The following is a 24102-nucleotide window of genomic DNA, read 5'->3' on the forward strand; positions in this document are numbered from 1 at the left end:
GTGTATAAATTATTTTAAGAAATGTTTCTTTGCATTGTCGGCAATATATAGAAAAAAAGCCTATCATGCAGGTAAAAATTGACATTTTTTAAAAAACATTTTAAGCAATTATTACGGGATTGAGTATGACGTCCTGAATGTCGGTTCAATACAGACTCACTTTGTGAAGTTGACTGATAAAAAATTTCTGGAGAGCTAGTATAATACAGCTTTACAGCCACTTGTGAACTAGCTGCAGGTCTGTAGCTCCCTGTCTAAAAATACAGATGGACGATCTTTGAGCTACAGTGCCTCCCATAGTAAAACTTCAATTTACGGCGCACAAAAAATATGCGCTAGTTTTTTATATTATTATTGAAGATTGTGTTATTATTTAGCTTTCACTTACACAACAACAAAAGGTATAAATACATGTAAAGTAACATAAATTTTTCCGCGAAAAATTACCAAATCCTTGCCGGTAGTTTATTCTAACTAATTCAGAAAAATAACAAGAGTAAAAATGGGGTACTCTATATGCAATGTTTTTGCCCAAAAATGACTAAGTTCAACAGCTGATATTTTTATAAATAATCAGAAATCAAAATCCTAGGAATTTGCATACTTCTGATATATACGTATAAATGATCTGCAAAAGAACAACTTCCTATCTTGAAAACTGTTCGAGGAGTTATCGGTACAATAAGGGTACCTTTTTGACAGCCACTCACCCGTCTGCAATTTTTGCTATTTCAATAATCGGAAACCCGGTTAAAAATTCACTCTCAAAATTCTTAGAATTCAGAAGCAATGGAGTTACATGGGACCTCACGGCGGTCTTCGAACCCCATGCCGCTCAAAATATATTTACCCCCTTAGGAAATTTCTTGATCCGTCTCATTTCTAGAAAAGAGTACGCATTTACTTATATTCCAGTTTAAATTACATGTCAATTTTTTTTTTAGAGATATATAAGATATTAGGCATTTCCTTTTATAATTCCATGAGAATTATATTACGGAAATTAGCGCATTCGTTACATCGGCAACGATTTTTTTTTCTACATGAACCTCTTTCTGTTTGGTCCAGTTTCAATCATACCTCAATTTTTTTTTCTAAAAATAATACCGGTGTTTTCGATAGAAAAGGTGTCGTTCATTAAAAGCTTATTGCAACAGTTAAGCTGAATATTATGTTTATTTTTCGTTCATTCCGGTCCGGCGGTTACGGCATGCCTTTTCCCGCAGCAAGGCAGTTGCCATATAAGGTCATGTCAAAATTCGACAAACTTGTAGACTTTACATTTGTCAACTTGTATCATGTCAGATGTGCTATTGCCGAGCCTGAAGTTACAAATGCAGAAACTACGGATTGAAAGTGTGCAAAGTTGAAGGTTTGATTAACTAATGTAATCAATAAAGTTGCAAAATGTGCATCATGCGAAGGAGCTGAGTCAAATCTTACACGTGTTTATGCCCGAGTTTTATAGGTTACACGATCAGAATTACACATATTCATGCTCAGGCTCACACATCAACACGATTGCATATTCGGATTTACAAGTTTACATGTCTGGATTTTTGAACACGATTACCCTCCATAGAAAACTACCTGTCTGTATCAAACTACTGCAGAAAATACTCCTCTCCTATAGGAAATATTATTCCTGTACGATTTTTGGAAAATCCTATGGGAATTTCAATATTTCTTGTACAAAAATTATTCTCCTGTAGGAAATATTATTTTCTATGGCATATTAATTTTTAAAGGTAAATATCTCACCTGGCATCAGACAAATGTATCATATTATTATCAGTGAAATACTAGCCAGGATGTATGTAAGGTATAGACAGTCTATAAATTTTGTGCAAAATTGAGCATTGTGTTCTGTGTACTGTGTCGGATTTGGGGAGGGGGGTTAGTTTGAAAATGAAATAATTAAATCATGATTTATGACTTCCTACATCACCAACTATTTCTTTCATTCCTTTAGTCATGATTTAAAAAAAAATAAGTTAATATATCATTTCGATCAATTGAACTAAAACCACATGAACCAGATGCTAAACGAGTTGTTTAACGTACGATTTATTTCTATTTTGAAGACGTGACCCACGGAGAACAGACATAAACAAAAATGGCGACTAATTTTCTGAACAACGAAGGAAAAGTTTGTCCGGCGAAAGTTTTACAAGGAATCCCTGTCATCAGCAACAAGATAATGGAATATCTTCCTATGACGTCACTTCACGCCTGTGCTCGGTATGAACTCTTCTGTAAATTGTACGGAAACAAAATGAAAATGTATTGAGACAAGAATCTACTTTCAATTTCAGCTAACAAATTCATAATCATTACCCAACAAGCTGATTACTTATGTTGTTATTGTAGGGTTTGTCGTATCTGGAACGATATTGTCAAAAGCATCAAACAGAAGAGGAGGGATTTAAAATGGATTTGTATTCAAGGAACGGGAATGGAAGACCAGCAAGTTCAGACCATTTCATCAGAACTAATGCTTCTGTTCGAGGTAGTGGAATTGACGATAGTATCACTATTAGACGCAAACATTGGAAGTTTGATATTGCATTTCCACCAGCTCTATCTCTTATCACTATTGCATTTGATGTAATTTACCCACAAAGATCTGATTTACATGTATAGCACTTGCTATGAGGACAATATATAGCAAGTACATTGTCTTCCTCTACAGCAATTCATTACTGCATGGATTTTCCAAGTCAAAGCCTCGGGATATAGTAGTTTTTTTAGGGTATAATAGACTTGTTATCGTCCATTATTATAGTCAGTAAACTAGTATTTAAACTAAAAAAATTGTTGACACTGAAAAAAATTGTTGATGATACAGCCTTTGCTGATGGTATACAAGTTCACACTGAATAATTACCATTACTATTCACCATTGGTAAACAGCATGGATAATAACTAAAACCATGTGTGACTCATTAGATACATGTAAATACCATTTCAAACAACCAAACATTGACTGCCCTCTATTTACCATATAATATTTAGTTAACCATGAATAGTTTAAAACTTGTGTAAAAGAGGGTGGGAATCTACATGTATTTTACCCTGTATGCTATAGCTTTTCTCCAGTTTCTCAAAATATGTTTTTCATACTTCTCTTTTCAGAACCTGACATGTGAGCCTGCCTATTTGTTTGTGTTTTGTACCTCTGCCCTGTTTGAGCAACATCTTTATGCTCCTTCCAAAAACCAGACACGAAGACCTCGCCAGTGTCAACAGCAGGCTTATGATGTAAACAGTTATATTACGTCCCTCGCACCTCCATCCTGCAGGTGTTATTCAGTGGCAGCAGATGGTATCATTGGTATGGAAATACTTACACAACTTTATATTAAAAATGATATGAACCTTGGTTTTAATTGCTATATAAGCCATATACTGTAAACCAACTTTTATACGCGAGTGAGAAAATTTCACAAGGTTCGCGAGAACCTTGTAGCCGCAAATATCTCTTGCTGCAAACCAGCCTTTGGTGTATGGTTGTAATCACAACACAGATTTAGAAAAGACGTACAGTAAATGTGAAATAATTATAATGTTGTCACGAATTAATGTTGGTTTACAGATAATTGTTGCAGTATAAAGCTTTACTGCAGTATTACCCCATTAGAGCCATTGAAGGTACAAAAATCTGTCTGGCATGAAATGAATAACTTTGTACATTGTAATTTGATTTATTGTTTATTTTTACAGGAAGCACTGGCAACAAATCAGTAGAAATAGAACACTCCCCACTGGCCGTGACATGTTTAGCAATTCCCAAAATAAATGGACTGGAAATTTATGATTTTTTTATTGATCTGAACAAACACATTTCTCCACTGAATCCAGAAATCCCAGAGCAGTTTAATGTAGAGGATGTGACTTCAGTGCCATGTGATCAGGAGGTCAAGGCCATTCTGTTTTTCTCTGACCTTCACTTCTGTCCCCAAGAGATCCAGCTTGGCCTCTTGGACTACTACAATGGATGCCCGGTGGTAGGGGGTTATGTTGACCACATTCTGTCCACTGATTTGGATAATGACTCAGAGTAAGTGTCAGCTTTTTAATGTTTGTGATGGAGTTCAGAAGCAAATTTTTGCTATGAAAAGCTGTTGGAGTAATGAATGTCATACTCCATCTTTTTATGCACTAGTTATTTTCCTATAAAGTGTCTTCTTTATAAGCTCCATTATGGACGGTAATGACATTCACACAACAAATATTTTTTATCCACTGGTACATGTAGCTCATACAGGGTTTTCCTGTTTTGTGTATAGGCTCATTAAGGGTTTTTCTGTTTTTTGTATAATAGAAACATAACTCGCATTTCATCTTTTAACACGGATGAAAAATATATTTGACTTAGTTGTAAGAGTTACTGTTCTTTGACAGTTTGATCCATATATTGCAGTGTTCCAGACTCCCAGGTTCGCTGCATCGCTTTGTGCGGACCCAATGTACATGTGGCTTCTGTCGTCATCAAGGACGATGTCAGTGACCAAAAGCAAATCGAGAAAGAACTCCTTAAACTCAAGGACTGCAACCTACCAATGGACTCTACATTTGCCTTTATGTTTGCCTGTCTCGGCAGGGGGAAGTCATTTCATCGTAACAAGGAAAACGTGGAGTCCTCTATATTTAGGAAGGTTTTCCCTCAGACACCATTATTTGGTTTTTTTGGCAATGGAGAGATTGGCATGAATTACCTACAACCGTTTGATTCCACTGGAAGCTTTTCTAAGTCAAAAAAGACAAAGTTTAGCAGGCACCATCCAAAACTCTCTCATGCTTATACGTCTATTTTCTTGTTAGTGTCTGTTACCTCTGGCTGAATTGTCCATGTGTAGATATTAAAAGATATTATTTTTAATGTGACTTTTCACAGTTCACACCATTATATTGTTTAATAGAGCTATCAAGTATCATATTTGAAAAAAATCATTTCAGAATTTAAAGACTTTTTTGTATTTATTCATCTTCGCTAGCCAAGAGTTTTCGGTCCACTTTGCTCCACGGAGCAAGGTGGACCGAACACCCATGGCTAGCAAAGATTGTATTTATTCAGAGAAAAGGAAAAAAAAAATGTTTAATTTACTGCACAAAAAGTTTACTTGATCCTGTATTGATTTATTAGGCCAAAAAAATTAATCATTAGTTTCTCCGGCCGAAATTTTGATGAGGCAGGCAGGGTTTTTTTTTTTAAACTCATAATGCATAGCTGTATCTTTAAGTCTTATACTCTTTTCACACATTCTTGCCAGTTAATGAAATGATTTTGCCTTCATATCTATTGCTGTCGTCCGACTTTCACTTTTGTTTACGTCTGCTGTGTATAAAAACCGAAACTGGAACCGAAAAACCGCCCATCGTAAAACAACATAATTTATTTTTTTAACAGTGGCCACATGCAAACAACAACAAAATATTTTGAGAATAAAATTCTTTCATTATTTTGATTAATCTGTTAAAATTTTACCGTGTTGTTTGCATGCGGCCATATTTAATTCTTGTTGGGAATGTGACCATTTCATAGGAAATATGCGATATCCGGAAAATTACTCAGATCAAAAGAGGGATAACTCTACTAAAAACATCGGTGACAATTTTGCGACTATATATTGAAAGATAAACATCCCATCAACAAAAAAATCAGATCATGTCAATGATTGAGCTTGTTTGAAATTTTTAAAAAATATTGGGCAATTAATATATGCTTACTGCCCCTTGTTCTTTACAATGACGGCAACCCATACTTTATGATTTATTTGTGTACTCGTCAGCAGATGTACAACAAGCTCATACATTGGCAAAGTTTATGCAGATGAACAAAAATGACAAATGGTTTGTGCCCCTGCTTCATTTTGCCGCCCATTTTTCCCCTTCACAGTAATAACAGAAGTCCAAACTGAAATAGGGGACTTCTTATGGCATTTTACAGTTGAATTTGCCATATAAAAAATTATCAAATAAAGCATTCATTTGGGGTGTTTTCTTATCAATCTTCAGTGCCTTGAGGACAGAAATGAAGGAAAAGTAAATTAGTCATCATAAAATTCTCAAACAATACAATTGTCCTTTATTCCTGCTTCTATGCAATATCACAGAGGCTTCAATTTCTGAAGATTACAGAGAAATTTCAGTGGTTGTGTTAACAAGGACGGCCCCAAAGCAAACTTAGTTAAGGGAGACTTCACTTCTCAAGTTCTCCCTCAAAGAAAAATAGGGAGAAATTTGAGAAATCAGGTAGACTTCCATTCTTTGACAATTGCATAATGCTAATGATGATACATTTATACACAGATTCAACCTTAATTTGAATTTGATTAGAAGCAAGTCAATTAAAAATAAAACAACTCCTAAAAAATTTAAAATCTTATCCAATTTTTAAAATTTAATTTATTATGTGTATTCATATATTTGTAGCTTAAATGTTTCGTATTTGTGTTGGCTAAATGACAAATATAATCAGTCTATGTGTTTAAGTGTATTTTGCAGATATTAGTCCAACCCTTTGACCCAATTACTACCTTCATATAGTGGGTTGTACAGAATAGATAACTGAAGACAAACGGTTTTATGATTAATTTAGCACGAACTAGGCAGAGTTATTAATTAATTACAAGTTACCAACTAATTGTAATACCAACACCTTAAGTTAAACATCGGTTGTAATTTCCAGTGCACAGTATGTGGTTGCATCAACCGTATTTATAACCTCTAAAGACAATACAGTCGCTAGTTATTAATCACAACAGGGACGTTAACTTAGGCTATGGAAATGCCTTTTGAATTAGATTATTATCATTTTATTGCATTTGGGGTTAACTTTCACGATCGTGAACTCATACAGGGCAACTTCAACCTCTCTTTCTGAGGAAATTCTGGCGAAGTTACCGACCACAAAGCGAGTAATTATATTTACATAAACTTGTATTTAGCCCAGGTAGCCCCCTAGGTTGTCACTGGGTAGATGTTTCAGATAAAATAACGTTTTTCACTGACAGAGACGAGCATTTGTTCTGAGCGTTTGTTTACATTGATTCCATAATAGAGAAAACCGAAAATGATAAAATATGAAAAATCCGGAAAAATACCGATAAAAAAGTTTGATGCGGCTATGATTTTACTGATGCGGCGGTGCCTGAGAAACAAATCATTAATTTTTTTTGGCCTTAGATAATTTTTTACATATGAATGTCTTCAAACTTTTTTTTATCAATTTTTTTTAATAAAAACAAAAATCAAATAAGAAATATACAGCATGTTAAGAAGTCCAAAGGGATATGAACTCAGTTGGTCTCTTGATCAAATCTTGTGAAACTAAAAGTGCCTCACTGAAGATTTTTAACATATTTAACTTTTTAACACTGCTGTTTATTGCTTATATTTATGTTTAAATATTGGTTTAAAGGGACATGGTCACGATTTTGGTCAAAAATTATTTTTCCAATTTTAATGTTTACAATGCTTCAGTATGGCATTTTAAATAGCAACCAAAATTTGACTGTCATTTTGTTGAATGCGAGGTACAGTGCTTACAATTCTTTGCTATGTAAACAAAAAGCTTTTTGTTACATTTTGAATGTCGAAGTGAGAATCACAATTTTAAACCTAAAATGAATGTTTCATGATTAAACATTGTAAACAAAAACAGGGCATGAGCCTTGTTTACACGACAAATAATTATAAGCTCTGTATCTTGCTTAAATTTTAACGACTGGCTCTCAATTTTTATTTGATCATTAAAAATGCATTCCTATAGCATTGTAAATAATAAAAAGCAGAAAAATTAAATTTGACCGATAGTGTGACCATGCCCCTTGACGTGTGGTGCTGTATATAACATCGTAAATGTTTTTGTTTCCTATGAACAGACTTTTTTATAACTTCATTAGATGATGAGTGGGAAAATGACAACTGTACATGTACCTCTGCAAAAGCAGAACTTCTTTTGTTAAGATGATGAAAATTTAAGGTAGTTCCACACTCAGCATTAAACGAGCTTATTATGAAAAGCCTGGTTTTAAGTTTTCCTTAAATACTGGTAATCATAATTATACCCCCGCTGTTAAGGAGAAGGCGCTATACTGTTTTACCCTTGTGTATCTGTCTGTCAGTCTGTCTGTTAGCCAGTCTGTCTGTTCGTCTGTTAACTTTTTACATTTTGAACTCCTTCCCTAAACAGCTTAGCCAATTTCAACCAAATTTGGCAAAAAGCATTCTTATGGGAAGGTAAATATAAATTGCAACAATGAAAGACTGATCTTTATTCAAAGCGGAGAAAACCTTGAAACTGTAGAAAAAGGGGGGTGTGCATTTTAAATAATCTTCTCAAGAACTAATGAGTCAAATTCAATGTAATTTAGCAGAAATAATCCTTATGGAAAGAAAAATATAAATTGCAAAAATTATGGGCTAATTCTGTTTCAAATCTAAGTTATCAGAAAATAATGATAATGGAAAGGCGTGTTTGAATTATTTTATAGTTTCGGGTTCGGTATTCCATGAGTCTGTGTAAAATGGGTAGGTAAATCCGGGCCGGGTCAAAACAAAAGATTGGCAGTTATTAATACAATGTATGCCAATCTCGTTAAAAGGATAAGAGCGTACAAGGCCTGACAAATCCCCCCCCCCCCCCCCCGTACCCAGGATTTTAAAATGGCACATGATCACATCAAAAATATTTACATGCATGTGAAAGTGTGCATCAGTACATGTACATGTATAATATAGAACTGCATTCTCCGACAAATAAATAACATACATTAATACATGTACTTGATACTTATCTTCTTTGTTTTATTTGCTTGCTTTCTAAACATTACAGCATGATCTCATATCTGTGCTAGCGCTATTTTTATCCGACATTGTGTAGAGAACATGAACATAACGTAATAATTGTCGTTATATAAATGGTATTTGATATTTTTTTCATAATAATCCAATAAAAAAGCAAAAATTGTTTAACTTAAAAGCACACGAATTAAAAATAAAACGCCGTTTCTACGATTCGAACACCCTTTCAATTGAGAAGGATGGACTACAAGCCTCCGCGTATCACTGTGAGCTACGTTGACACATTAGAGTACCGGAGAATATATTTATATGTTTGGCAATAATAAGAAAAAAAGAACGATTTTGGTGAAAGCCACGAATTTGACCCATTATGGGTCTATACCCCATTTAAATAAATCAATAATAAATGGAATCAAGACCCATTCATACCTAAACTTTGCAATTTAGAACAGTGAATGATCAAGCTTTTGGCATAAAACGCTGTGCAGCTTTATTTGGAAACATATCTGTCGTGTTTATTGATTAAAAGCACAATACTGACTTCCATCGTAGAATTTATACTAAAAACAATAAATACAAGCCAAAAATTAATATTCTATTATATAATAACTTAAATTAAAATTCTTTCGTCTTTATTGCCCCGAGTGGGGGATATACAACGTTTTAACAATTATTGTTTTGATGTGTAGAAATACAGTGTAATTACCAAATAATAATGATTGGATTGACACAATTAATTATCGTTAATTTTTTTGTTGTAATTTCACATCGTTACCGAGTTGAATGATAATGCACAATTATACATGTATGAATTTTGCAGTCTTTGTAATAGTTGATAAAATCCATTTTATTCTTATATGTCCTTTTTACGCTGAATTACGGAAGCAATATATAAAGAAATTTTATTACAAAAAACCAAGTGTTTTTTAGTTACTTTTAAATTACTTTTACGTTTTGTTTCTAACTTTTTGTATAAGAGTTGACTTTCAAATTATGGTGATTTTTTGTACATACGAGTTGACTTTCGGTTAAATATACGGGAATTTTTGTATACGAGTTGACTTTCGATTTTGTAACGGGATTTTTTTGTATACGAGTTGACTTTCGGTTAGGTATACGGGAATTTTTTTGTATACGAGTTGACTTTCGGTTTTTTATGCGGAAATTTTGTATACGAGTTGACCTGTATACGAGTTGGTCTGTGTACGAATTGACCGGACACCACAACGCCTTATACGCCCCTGTTCTTTTCAGGATATGTTACGGACCAATATATTTGAACTTGCTGTAAATATTGCTGCAAAACAATGCCTATTTTGGAATTGACGATTGCCGATCTGCCTCGGCTTTTAATTTGCCCCGCCCCGGGTTTGCGTACTATTTTACCAAGACTCATGTTCCATAGTTCTATAACGAGGTACCCATGACATATTATAAACGGTGGTGAATAATAATGGATGTAAACCAGTCTAGCGAAATTCTTAGGCACTTGGATGTATAAAAACACCTTTTTCTTCGACGTAACAGCATTGGAGCGGAACGAATGTATACATATGTCGTAAGTAAAGTATACTTGAACGATTTATCGCGAAATTTCGTTTGAGGAACGCCCAGACTTCGTCAAACCCGATTTCGCCCCAAAAAGAGTGTCCTACCCTTACTTTTTTATACATGCACATGCAATATATTTACAATAACTTCCAGGGCCCGTGGATCGACGCCAAGTTACTACAGATGTACATTACAGTGAGGTTGCCGTTAACGAATCACTTCGCAAATTCGCGTCGATAGTACGTACCCGAGCCGGAGTTAAATTCATAATACAATATTGTATTAAAGTACCATGCTTGACTTATAACATCATATATTTCTTTCTAAACAACCACCGATTAAATAAAAAGTATCGTTGTATTTCTATGAACGATGTTTTCTCCTTTAGCGGATCATTTTCTCCATTAGCGAATCACGTGACATACAGCTGATTTTTTTTTGTTAGGGACAGTGTCAAACTATTTTTTACGATTTAATATGCCTTTTTTTGAACAATAGAAAGGCTAACGAATTTTTTTGGGATGAGTATTCATTTTATTGCACCCGACAATTAATGGGAAAATAAATAACAAGGAAAAAACAGACTAGATGATACAAATATGGTATACCAATGTACATGCATGTATAAAAAAATCACTCAATTTTAAGTCATTCCAAGTTATCATTATTGTTAATTTTATAATGAGATACATGAACAGCCTTTCATGTTTTACAAAGATAAACAGATACAGATAAAACACAGACATACATCTGTACAATATGACCAATTATTTCAAGGCCCTGATGCCATCAAACTGGGGGGGGGGGTCAAATTTAATCATGATTTGTACAGTACAATTCCATTTCAGCACCCTCTTCCAATTTTGAAAATAACTCTTTTAGTTTATTTAACAAATTATTAACATCTATATTTGTGAGAATGTACTTGCAGGGTAGAACAACACCACCCCCTTCCTCATTTGGTTCCGGCCATGGATGAAAGGTTTGTTCCCGTTTTGCACACATTTGAAAATTAGGTATCGAAAAAATGTGTGCAAAACGGGAATTTGACCAGGTGAGATAATTGCTTAATTTCTATAGTCTATATCACAGCTCCTGTAAGGGCAATTGACAATGAAATAAATAAAACATATCTACTCGCAATTGATATTTACATTTATTTTATGTTACAATATAACTTGCATAGAAGCACATTTACATAATAATTGACATCCATGTTCTGGAATTTAATTTTAAACATCGATTTGGTCATCAACAATTTCATGAATTTCTTTAAACAAAAAAGATTATTGCAAAAATGTTGTGTATGTAGTGCTTTTGTTTATCTTCCTGCCTTTAGGAAGTACACTTACACGCTACAAGTTTGAAGAGAAAATATCATATATTAGTATTTATTTATTGTTTTTGCTTACATAAATGGAGAAAATGTGTCTAGTGAAAACGCTGCTAATTATTTTTCATTTATGCTGTGGCTTGAATAATCGAAGAGAATACTATTAGACAAATTAATGTATGACGATATGATGATAAATAGGCAATTTTATATGCTTCAAAAACTGAAAATATTTTTTCACAAAACCTATCAAATGTAGAACTAATTCATACATTTTCAACCTTCTTCAGTTTGAGGTATATCGAATCAATATTTAAATTATTATTTTTGTCGGAATTTATTGAGCTGCTGATTTGAAAATTGACCCGCAATATACTATTTAAAGCGGTGATGTCGATCATAAGATCTACTGTCAAGGCTGCTACTTCGAAGATTGAAATATTTTGTGATAAAGGTCTGTTTCTTTTCATAATAATCTTTCTGTTGATACCAAACAACCAATTATAAACACGCGATTTACATATTTTGCATCTACAATGTAAGTTGTAAAAAGAGACACGGACTACCTCATATGACTGGCCGTGTAGTTTTCCCCTTTATCATATAATTATCCACTGAATTAGCTTCCAATTGGCCCGGGACCAGCAATTTTTCCTCAATTCATCGAGTTTTATATTTAAAGTAAATGGGCAAAAATGTAAAAATCAAATCATCTAATCCTTATTTTTCTTATCAGTGAGCGGAAATTTAAGACTAAAAATATTAATTTGATCTTTATTTTATCAAATGAAAAAAAATTGTGATAGTTATTAGTCTAAAACACAACAAAATATCTATATTCTTCTTGTTTCATGGTGCTGATGAATGAATGATAAAACACAAGTAAAAATCCAGGTAAAATCTTTGACTGAAAGCAGACTATAATTGCTATCACAACACAATTCACACCTATTGTTCTATACCCAATTATCAAATGTGTGCAAAACGGGAACACACCGGATGAAAACTTGGCACTGGTTGTCCAGTCACTTCAGCATATATTTCCCCCCCATTATCCAAAACGTCCCGAAAATGAGAAGAGAGACACCTCGGTACATGTCCGATGGGTAGCCCAGCAATGTCACTTAATTTTAGCTGGCGCTTTTCATCTGTAATATTATCATGCATATGGGGGGGAATTTGTTCAATGGTGGGAGCCAGACCAAGCATGCATTTACATCTTTAATGTTTGAGTATTCTCTATCCACTAGTAAACGGGTTGGAGGAGATGTGAAGGGGGGACGGATCTTGAAGGCATGATAGCCTTTCACAACACATTTGTTGATAATTATTTTACTTGAACTGCTTGAATTCTTGATTTCAGCATCCATTGTAGACTGAAAACGAAAAAAAAAATATTTCAAAAATGTAGAAAAAGAAGTAATACAGAGTACTGTAAAATGTGTTATTGTAATAATTTTTTTTGAACATTTCAGATGTTATAGCAGAGTTTGAATTGTTTGAAATTTATAGATATAGAACATCACATGTTCTAAATACTAAATATAATGCATTGTCAGAATCCATTGGATTTTTATCCATTACAGTGCTTTTTTGTTGAAAGCAGTGTAATGTACAGAAATCCCCTAGATTCCAATTACATGTATGAGTAAAATTATGAAAATACACAACAACTCATCAGTAAGCACCCAGTTAATTTTTGGAGCATTTCGGACACACAAAGCTTGCTTTCACGTCAACGTCATAAGATAAGCACTCTGTGTGCACCCAGTTGTCACAGGAATCGCATTGAACCCAAAGTCTCTCCAACCCCAACTCCTCATCCTCTTGCTCTGTTCCCTGACATGCTTGGCAATGTGGTTTTGTGTCATCCTGTTCTAGGCCTAGAGTTTCATCACTGTCACTGTCACATGTTATTTTTCACAAAGTCTTTGACTTAATTTTGTGACATACTTTACTCTTTCTTTTCTTTTGTACAGTTTTCTTCTCTTTTTTTGCTGATTTTTTCATGTACCGAAGTTTAGCTTTTCTTTCTTTTTCAGCAAAAGACTTGACTGTCTCTAATTGCTTTAAGGAGAACTCTCTGATACTTTCTGGGGAGGTCAGGTGATCAGGGCATGCATCTAAAATAGACTGTCGTGCTCTTGTTAAACTGTTAGTTGCCTTAGGGTAGACCAAACTTTCTTTCAACACAGGAGACATCAGCACATCACCAGTATCTGAATGTTCTCTGATTCGTCTGTTACTGTCTTCATGATCATGAGGAGTAGACTGTTCACGCTGTTGGGTGTCTAACTGTAACAGAGCTGCATCAGCAAGCAAGTCAAGCTAGCGCTACTTGTATGTTTGCTCCTTCTTTTCAAACCTCTGTCAGGTGGATATGCTTTGTCATGCAACTTTTTATATACATTAAAACAAGGAGACTGTCCTTCAAGATCAAGACCTTCCTCTAATTGATTGGCATAGCGCTGCCGGACAGATGTGGAAAGAGTGCTCTGAAAAACCTCAAGTGCACCTTTGGCTTTCTTTTGTTCCTCGGATTCTTCTTGACTACTAGTACTTGTCTCATTCTCAACCTCTGCACATTCATTTGCTGCTTTATCTGTATAAGTCAGTGAGGGTTTAAGCATTTCATGAGTGATGACTGTACTGTCAACAGGATATATCCCTGCTGATTTAAAAGCATTGATTACAGTCAATGGTTTGTAAAAATGTAAGAAGGTCTCTGACAATTTTACTGCAAAATTCTCTTTCCCAATCGCTTTACCTGGATTTTCTCTGGTGTACTTTCTTGATGTAAGGTGCCACTTAGACTTAAGTGGTCCAAAAACACCTTTATCCAGAGGTTGCATCAAGTGAGTGGCATTAGGAAGAATTCGGTATAATTCAATTCCTTTTGATTTTGCTTTCATGAATACATCATGATCAACATGGCTACTTACACTGTCAAAAAGAAGCAAAACTGGACGTTCTACCCCAGCATATCGATCAAAATGGTCTATGAACTTGGAAAACGTTGCTCTGTCCATCCACCCTTTCTTTGTATATGCAAGATCTGTTCCATGCATCTATAGACCCATTGAGAGGATTATAACCCCTTGGTTTTGGTTCTGGGTAAACGAGAAATGGAGGCATCATTTGCCCAGAGGCACTGCCACAAAACATCACAGTGAGACGCTGTTTCCCAAAGGAAATGTGAGGCACACCTAGGTCTCGTCTAGTTGGCCCTATGACTTTGCTTTTGTTGCTGCCCATATTGAAACCTGTTTCATCAGCATTCCATATTTTGCTTGGTTTGTCAATCAGACCAATGCTTAGCAAAAAATTTCTAAATCTGTCATACCATGCATCCATTTTTTCTTTTGTGACCTGAGATCTCTTTAGCTCTAGCGCTGTCTCTACTCTTTGGTTGATAATGTGGGAATTTCTATTCATAAATGCATAAAACCATTTTTTACCTGGTCTTCCATTTTTAAACGGCACCTGGCGCTTTTCTTTGTTAACAATTGACTGTACAAAGTCTAAAAACTCACACATCCTCAAACCCATACCCCTTTGTGACATTTCACAAAGCCACTTTGCCATGGCTGTTTCTTCTGATTCAGTGAATACGGGAGGTTGTCCTTTTACTTTATATGGGTCTACTTCACCTTTCCACCGTCGATATAGAAATGAATAAGAGAGCTCATTCTCCTCTGCTGCTTTCCTAATTGACTGATTGTTTTTACTTACATCGTATAATGCTCTTCTGACTTTTTGCCTTTTGTGTGGAGACATTCTCTTTCCGCATCCTCTGTATTTCTTTGTTATTTTGGCTGCAGATTTCTGGGTAGGTGTGTTTCCACCACCTTTATTTTTCACTTTTTTGGGAGACATATCTGAAAGTCCATATAATTATATATTGTCAGTAAAAGTAAGAAAAAAAATTATTTTAGGCTAGTAGCATTGCCTATATTTTAATGAATTTATTATTGCAGGAATACCAAAGTATAGTTTAAATTATTATCGGATAGAGAAATTTTCTACAAAAGGGGATGAAGTGCATTTAAATATTTGTTAAATCCTATTGTAACAAATGTGCAAATATAACCGCACGCGAAAAAATAAAGTTTGACAGGGTCCCTGCATCTAGCGATTCTTCTTGTATCAGTGATCCGTTATTGGAAACCTAACTACATACACCTCTTTAGCTAATAGAATTATTCTCTGATTAAGAAATTGTATGCCACTGTCAGTGTTCTTAGACAGATAATTTTATCAAACATCTGTACTAAATTCACTTACCTACAACGTACCGTTCAGATTAGAACTCAACCGTAAAGTGAAAGTAGTCTGCTGCACGCACGCTTCTAGTCTGCGTCATGAAAAAGCTTGTTGGTTTTTGTTTAAAAATTACGACATTGAAGAAGATGATTTTTAATAATTTCATGTTAAATGACAAAAGCGTGAATAACTCAGCATGACAGGATAGGTTAAGCAAAGTATTGGTCCCTGGTAAGAAAATTACAGAATTGTTTATATGAAAGTGATTCGTTAATGGGAACGATTCGTTAACGGCAACCTCACTGTATAAAAATTCTACTTATTTGATTAAATAATAACTAAGGAATCTGTAATTTTATCAATATAAGAGTCAATATTATTCAACATTTTTTGATAAACTCTAGCTCCAACATTGATCAAATCTCGTATTAATGTTCTTGATTGACCTGTTTTATTTACACATTCACCTGATATTAATTTTTTATTTGATTTTGACACATCCGTATACTTGATTTTTTTATTACATCCAATTAGGTGCAACTGTTGTACAGCTATGCCCACTGCAAAGGAAAGCATCTGCTGCCAAGAAGTACAACAGATCGATGCCAAGAGGGGATCATTTCATCAGTTGACCTGTATTACTCGGCACCCACGGTTTGGACCAGTTTGTCTGGACGAATATGTACTCGAGACTGCGTACTACCAGTACAGATCCCAGTATGGAGAATTAAGAACAACCACAGAAGAGTAAGTTGTATAAATGTAGCATTTATTTCATACACATATTGAGGTTTCATCAACTTGTACTCATAAATATGCTTTTTTTGTCCCCCGCCGCAACGCGGTGCGGGGACACAGAAATGCCGGGCGTCCGTCCGTGCGTCCGTGTGTCCGTGTGTCCGTCCGTCACACTTTTTTGTAAGCGCTCTCATGCCTACAAATTTTGACCGATTTTCATTAAATTTATACCAAATGTTTATACCACTAATACTTTGGTCAAGTTCGAAAATCAGCATTGGTCGATACTTTTTCTTGGAGTTATAGGACTTTGATCACAAAAATGACTCTGTTTTATCCAAAAATTGACCTTGTAAGCGCTCTCATACCTACAAATTTTGATGGATTTTCATTAAATTTATACCAAATGTTTATACTACTATTACCTTGGTTAAGTTCGAAAATCAGCATTGGTCGATACTTTTTGTTGGAGTTATGGGACTTTGACCACAATAACGACTCCGTTTTATAAAAAAAATTGACCTTGTAAGCGCTCTCATACCTACAAATTTTGACAGATTTTCATTAAATTTATACCAAATGTTTATACTACTATTATCTTGGTCAAGTTCGAAAATTAGCATTGGTCAATACTTTTTGTTGGAGTTATCGGACTTTGTGACCTTGTAAGCGCTCTCATGACTACAAATTTTGACGGATTTTTATTAAATTTATACCAAATGTTTATACCGCTAATACTTTGGTCAAGTTCTTTTAGATTGTAGTATTTTGGATATATTCGCGACAGGAAAAATAGAAGAAAAAAAATGGGTGGTTGGGGTAAAAAAATGTTCCTCCCAACCTCCCCACACATTTAATTCTGGAACAGCCCTGAATGTTTGAAAATATTCCAATATACAGTATACTAGTATACTGCTTGACCGGCGGGGGACCCTGGAATTCTATTCTTGTTTATTACAGAAGAAATAGGTACACAGCCTATCGCCAGCTTGTTCGGTGTTGTTGGGGCTATTTAGGAAGAAACGTCCGTGTTCCCCTACCTTCATGTGCAGTGACCAAGATTAGACAGACTTTTCAGTCCAACCAGTACAGAAGGTTCCAAGACCCAGAATAAGTAAGTTTGTTAAAAAAAAAATAAACATGCAACATAATACAAATGTTCAAACAAAACAAAAATAAACATAATAAATAAATTAGTAATAACAAAGAAAGCATCAGTTACATAAAAATTTGAGTACAGTAAGTAAACAGATTATATGCATCCAGGAACGGGACGTGGACCCTGCTTTCATGTTCCCATATATATAAAAGGGGAGGGTTAGAGCAACATCAATATGGGGGGGGGGGGGGGGGGGGGGTTGAACAATATATACAAAATGACTAAGAACAGTAGTTGAGTTTACACATCAAATATACATGTATATGATGGTGAATCAAACTTATATACAGTCATAACATTTCCTACACTGTTGTCTCTATGCCTGCAAATCTTGACTGGAAGTGAAGTATGGCATCTTCTTTTTCAGGATGGATGAACCCGCTACACAATGGAGGTGGCTTTACAGCTGGCAAACATGGAACAGGATCATCACTGGCTCCTTTTACGGCAGATAGCGTCCTTGCATAAGGGTTGATGTATATCCTGAAATAAAGTGGGCGATATAAACAAACTGTACATAATAAACTGTTTGATTTTGCATTTATGTCAAAATAAAAGTATATAAACCTGACACACTGTTGTTTAATTACTAATAAGTCATCCATCAGAAGATAAATGTGCTTACCATAAGTTGGATCAACACTCTTCTTCCGCACACTGTAGTCCCCATGCTTGAACTTTGGAAATGAAATCTTGTATTGCAAGTCACCCTCTTTGGTTGTGGCACTGGGTCTCGAAGAATTTTCATTAAAATGAAGGGCAGCAATTATCAACTTTAAAAATCAATGGGTTAGGAATGAATAAATTTTAATAAATAAGAATACAGTGTATTTAAAGCTGCTTGGTCCGATTTTTTCGTAATTACAGTATCAAATTTTTTTTCATACAAATAATTTATCTTAGAAAGTTATTGACTTTCTCTTATTTACACCAGCAGAATCAGTCTCCTTTCTAAGTTAGAAATATTGAAAGTAAATAAAAATAATTTCTCTTTGGGCAAACGAAAAAACAAACCAAAATGCATCACGGGAATGTTTAGAAAAGGAAACCGCTTGGTTTCGTCCCCTGAATGATTGGGGTTAATCAACCCGCATGCTATGCATCGATTGTAAAGAAAGCAGACTTTAGAAATATTAGCGAACAAAACGTACATATGTTTATTTGTAATTTGTCTGATCATTTCGACCCTTATTTAAAGCGGTGTCAAATTCATAATACAACCATACCCGTTACGTGGCCAGGGGTGAAATTTAACATGAGGCGAAATAACGCGGTACCTTTTAATGTCGTTTGTTTTGTTAGCAAATTTTGTACGTATTTTTCTTCATTGAAATTTGGCATAATTGACGGGTAAAACTACTGCAATGTCTATTATTATACATATACTAAGCATAGCCATCGTTTAAAAGTGTGCATAAAATTTGATATAAAATCGGACCAAGCAGCTTTAAGCATCTAATGAAAAGCAAATATAGATGTCTAATGTCTATGGATTTAAGTATGGAACAACCCATTTTCATTGTATAAATAATTTTTAAAAATATATATCATTACATGTATATAAATAATAGATTCCCTCAGTACATTCCATGATAGGAAAAGGAAACCATCTTGGGTACAAAGTGGTTTATGGTGTTGTGGAAAGCTTCGACCTGTGAAGTCTGATGCAGGGGAGACAGTTTGGGAACATCTTTCTGCATTTGTTTCGACAAGATGATCTCTGATAGCTTTTCACTGGCTTTCGTTTCTGAAAAAAATGAACAAAAAATCTATAGTAAATTGAAAAAGTCACAAGATGAGAACTGATTCTATTCCTGTTAACATTAAAGATGAAAGTTGGTTTACTAATTTACCTGGCTTGATCCATTTCTTTTGTCTCTGGTCCCCATCAAGTGTCTCATGGGCGCAGGTTGGAAATACATCACTGTGGCCTTCATGAACATTATGGATGTGATTCTCTACCGATTCCCACTTGGCCCACATAACATCTCCATCCCCATCTGGCGTAGAGGCTGCCACCCAGTACAAATGGTTGGTCAGGCTTTTGTTCCACCTAGAGATGTCTTTGCATTCTTTAAGCTTTGATGCTGCCAGAATCTTCTTTTTTAAGCCTGAATAAAAATAAATGATGAAGTGAACAGCTGTAATAATACAATACAAACATGGATTTGTTGGTTCTTTAAGACTAATTGTTCTTTTCTGGCAACTAGCTTACCCTTTGCTACATGCCACACATCATAATAGTGGGTTGTTTGTGGAAGGTTCTCTCTTATCCACTTTTGGATCTGAAGATGCCGATCTGTAATGATGATGCCAATCTGCAAGTGATGTTCTTGAAGCCATCTCACAGCAAGCTAAGTCCTCGTTTCTCCATGGCATTACTGTTCTTCACTTGATTACTGTGTAATTAGTAAAAAAATTCATATTAAAATAACACACACACAAATTACAGGTAAACAATATTTTGGTTATAATTGTATATGTAGATCCTTAAATAAAAATGCATGATAAAGATTATTGGCATTTTTAGGCGGAAGCGCCTATTGCAATTGCTTTCATGACCTTCTACGTCATAGGTCAAATTCCTGCCCTTTTTCATGGAAAACTATCGAATGTTATTTAAACTAAGGGCACACAACTCTATAACCCCCCCCCCCCCCCCCCCCACACACACACACACACACACACACTGTTCGACCCCCGTTTAAACATCGTTTCTGATAATAGAACTGTGATATGTCTCTAAATTTTTACTTCATCGTTTTTAATTATCCATTGAAAATGCCTATAGCAAAGATAGCAAGTGGTAGATTTATGTTTTTTGATAGTACAGGAACGAACGAAAACTCTTGCGATGGTATGCGACATATACAAAGGATAAGCACGGAGTCTGATGCCTCTAAATCTATTTTAAAAATATTATTAGAATGATACAATGCCTATGAATTATTTGTAAACATACCAACGTTTCGAGTAGTAATCTCAGACAATACTGCATAACGTTATGCAGTGTAAAATTTTTGTCAATAAACCCACGTTGAGAACAAATGGTGACTGTCCATCTTCGACATACGTAAGGTGAGTTAGGTAATTAATGTGTTATATCTCATTGTATAAACGTTTGCCTCATCTTTTTAGATTTTCATGTTACAATAATTTAATCTTGATCGAGGAGCTGGTACATTCTTAATCCGAAATTCCTCTGACTCTAATCCCCGCTTGTATATTGTGACGTGCGGAGGAGACATGTCACAATATAAAAGCGGGGGTTAGAATCAGAGAAATTTCAGATAAGTACATCAATTTTATGAAAGAATTTATATTGTTTGTGTTAGGCATTCATCGATAATTCTGAAATGTCGGCCTTTTGTTATGAATACTGTACATGTACAAGGCGAGGCCTACAGGATATCTTTAAAGATTAAAATTTAGCACAATGGAATCGCATATAAAGGAAGATAACATTTCCTTTTTATAAACCTTTAATATTTTGTGACATCTTTGCAGATCTATATGTTCATATGGTGATTTTATAATATGTTACGAACTGCACTGTATGATATAGGGTTTATATATTTGCTTACAAAAAATTACAATATTCAGCTTGGTTTAAAAATGACTCATGAATAATGCAAATAAATTTTCTCTAAATATATCTCAAATATAGCTTTTAAGTATCATACAAGATACAATTCATTGGTTGATATAATAAATATTCCAGATAGGCTATTGCAAAGATATTTATGTAGCAGGCCAGTGCCGTATTAGATTTTGATCAGTACTTCGCGTTGTGTTTATTTTTGTTTTGATACTGATTTTGACATCTACATTAAGAATTAAGAACTTTACTAAATTATAAATAAGGTGTGAAAACGACTTTACTCTCCATATAGATAAACCAGATATAATAAACCAAAACTCAAAGTAAATGAAAACCAAGAATAACAACCCTTTATAAACTAATTATAACAAAGTAAGAACACAAGTTTACAAGTACTCAAAATCCCCCAACCATAAAACCTAACTTTAACAGGGACCTCAAATAGACAGACGAGACGGGGACTCAGGAGAAAAGTAGCTAGCGAAACAAGCTGTCTCCCTCCCTCTCTCTGTTTGGAGAAAAGTAGCTAGCGAAACCAGCCGTCTCCCTCGTCAAATAAAGACTTACATGGGTTTATATACGGAAAAGAGAACAAAGACAACTGTCATTAAAGTTATTGGCTATCGTATAAAGTGGGCGTTACCAAAGTAATAGAATAAATCCCATCGGGATCGGAATACTAATAATAATAAATAGAAACAAAATCCCGATCTACCACATTCAATTGAACATTTAAAAAAAAATTAATATGATTTATTGCAGATGCTTGAAATTTTAACTCAGTCTTTGTTAAGGCATGCCATTCGGTAGGATTGATTTTTCAAAATATTTGATGTCAACTTCCCATTACATGTAATGTTAACTATGCTTTTTTGTATGTACACATCAGAGCAGGGGTATCACTGGTGAGCATTGACTCACATATATCTTGTTGTCATATCTTTAATAGTATAGTAAATATTCTTGTACTAAATGCAATTAAAAACTGAAGAATTTTGGAGAATTTTTTTTATTAAACTTTCATTTACAGTTCAATCACTATATTTTTCATTACTTGTATGTACTGATACTGTATACCAAAATAACCTTACAATTATTGATAATTCATATCGTGTGATCTTCTTATATATATCATCCTTTATTTGCAAAACACATGTATACTTTTGAAAATAAATTATTTAAGGTAAAGCACATATAAATTCAAAATATTATATAGATTAATTTTTTTTTTTATCCATGTTTTCTTTATTGGAGGTCAAGTATATTGTAATGAAATATTGATTGATAACATATCTATTATTCATTTTTCATCAACACTTTTTAGAATATCCTGCTGAAAAAGACTGTTATCATCGGTATAATGGATGCAAGACAACACTAGTGAATTGAAATTGCTGTTATCACAAATGGCACACTCCAGGATTACATGCTTTCCAAGAACACCATTACGGTATGCAGCCATAAAGGGATTCTTTGAAAGTCTATGTTCTGTAATGGTGGAAGTTCTCTTGAAGATTCCATTGGTATTAAAATAAAAACTTTAAAGTTCAAAGTTCAAATGTCTTCAATACTAAAGACCTGTGATTTGACAGTACAACATGGAGCAATTGTAAAGGACACATAATTTGTACATTATTGAATATCTATATAATATTATAGTTATCCATAAATTACTGGGCTTTTACATTGTATTGTAATTCTCAACATTTGCATATATGTTTGTTCTTTGTAAAATATCTTTGGTATACAGTACAGTAAGTAAATACATTCTTTCTAAGTTTTAAACATTTGTCAACAAAATATATGAACTGCAATCTGAAGATGAATTAGAGGTCTGCAATTCTCCACATATAAAATGACTTTGAAATCATCCTGTTACTGTTAAACTTGAGACTATATTAAGAAAACATCAAAATCTCTTTATTGAATACCTTTTTTACAACACATTGTCCAGATATTTTGTGTATTATTCTATGTAGCTGACTTCTCAATGGCTATTGCTTCTCAGGTAAGCAAATTGACACACATACTACTTGATTCTGTAAAATACTGTAATCAAGTGATGTACAAATGTAACTTCTGCATTTTTGTGAAACATGATTGTAAAGAATAAAATACTACAGTTTCAGAAGTTCAGTTTACTAAATTCTAATACATTTACTATAATATTCTTTCATCATTTTGATGTCAAAATGAACATTTTTAATAGATCGGCATAATAAAAGAAATTGTATACCTGTAATTTCAGCTTGCATATAAGTATCAACTGTTATACGAATGTACTTCACAAAATAAAAGTTTTGATGTTTAAATTGCTCTTCTCATTTAATCTTTATTTAAGGCATGATCCAGACAAATCTGGTGCAGTAACAGAGCATTTCCACATTTACTACATGTATATATCTTAATTGACATATTAGAATAGTGTTTTATGTTATCAAACTAATTCTTAAAAACAAAATAGTCATAATAACACTATGACATTGACAACTTGCAATCATGCTTCCGCCTATCAGTACTTTCAGTACTTTGATTATGTATATATTACCTGAACAAGCTGAATATCCACAACAATGCCCTGTTCTAAGTCAATGGTGCTGTAGAACCCGTACTTGGCACAGTGTCCAGGAGAGTCAGCTCTGCCATCTC

General features: G+C 34.2%; 3 protein-coding genes and 1 pseudogene across 3 annotated transcripts; 2 read left to right on the forward strand and 2 right to left on the reverse strand.

The window, feature by feature from the left end:
- Positions 1-2094: 2094 nt before the first annotated feature.
- LOC128177297 (F-box only protein 22-like) lies at positions 2095-4845 on the forward strand. Its single transcript, XM_052843957.1, has 5 exons — positions 2095-2241; positions 2371-2509; positions 3136-3334; positions 3724-4060; positions 4424-4845. The coding sequence occupies exons 1-5, from the start codon at positions 2117-2119 to the stop codon at positions 4842-4844; spliced, it is 1221 nt and encodes a 406-aa protein (XP_052699917.1). The 5' UTR covers positions 2095-2116; the 3' UTR covers position 4845.
- A 7850-nt stretch (positions 4846-12695) lies between these two features.
- LOC128176963 (uncharacterized) lies at positions 12696-16258 on the reverse strand. The gene is made up of 3 exons (XM_052843472.1): positions 14713-16258; positions 14136-14294; positions 12696-13998 (listed from the first exon to the last, which is right to left on the reverse strand). Exons 1-3 carry the CDS (start codon positions 15566-15568, stop codon positions 13613-13615), a joined length of 1401 nt encoding a protein of 466 aa, XP_052699432.1. The 5' UTR covers positions 15569-16258; the 3' UTR covers positions 12696-13612.
- Positions 16259-16496: 238 nt separating this feature from the next.
- LOC128178709 (uncharacterized) lies at positions 16497-17968 on the forward strand. The gene is made up of 2 exons (XM_052846001.1): positions 16497-16702; positions 17654-17968. Exons 1-2 carry the CDS (start codon positions 16509-16511, stop codon positions 17805-17807), a joined length of 348 nt encoding a protein of 115 aa, XP_052701961.1. The 5' UTR covers positions 16497-16508; the 3' UTR covers positions 17808-17968.
- A 174-nt stretch (positions 17969-18142) lies between these two features.
- LOC128176964 (uncharacterized) overlaps positions 18143-24102 on the reverse strand; it is a 30444-nt pseudogene continuing 24484 nt past the window's right edge.

Source organism: Crassostrea angulata, chromosome 3, assembly GCF_025612915.1.
Source record: "Crassostrea angulata isolate pt1a10 chromosome 3, ASM2561291v2, whole genome shotgun sequence".
Lineage (NCBI taxonomy): Eukaryota > Metazoa > Mollusca > Bivalvia > Ostreida > Ostreidae > Magallana > Magallana angulata.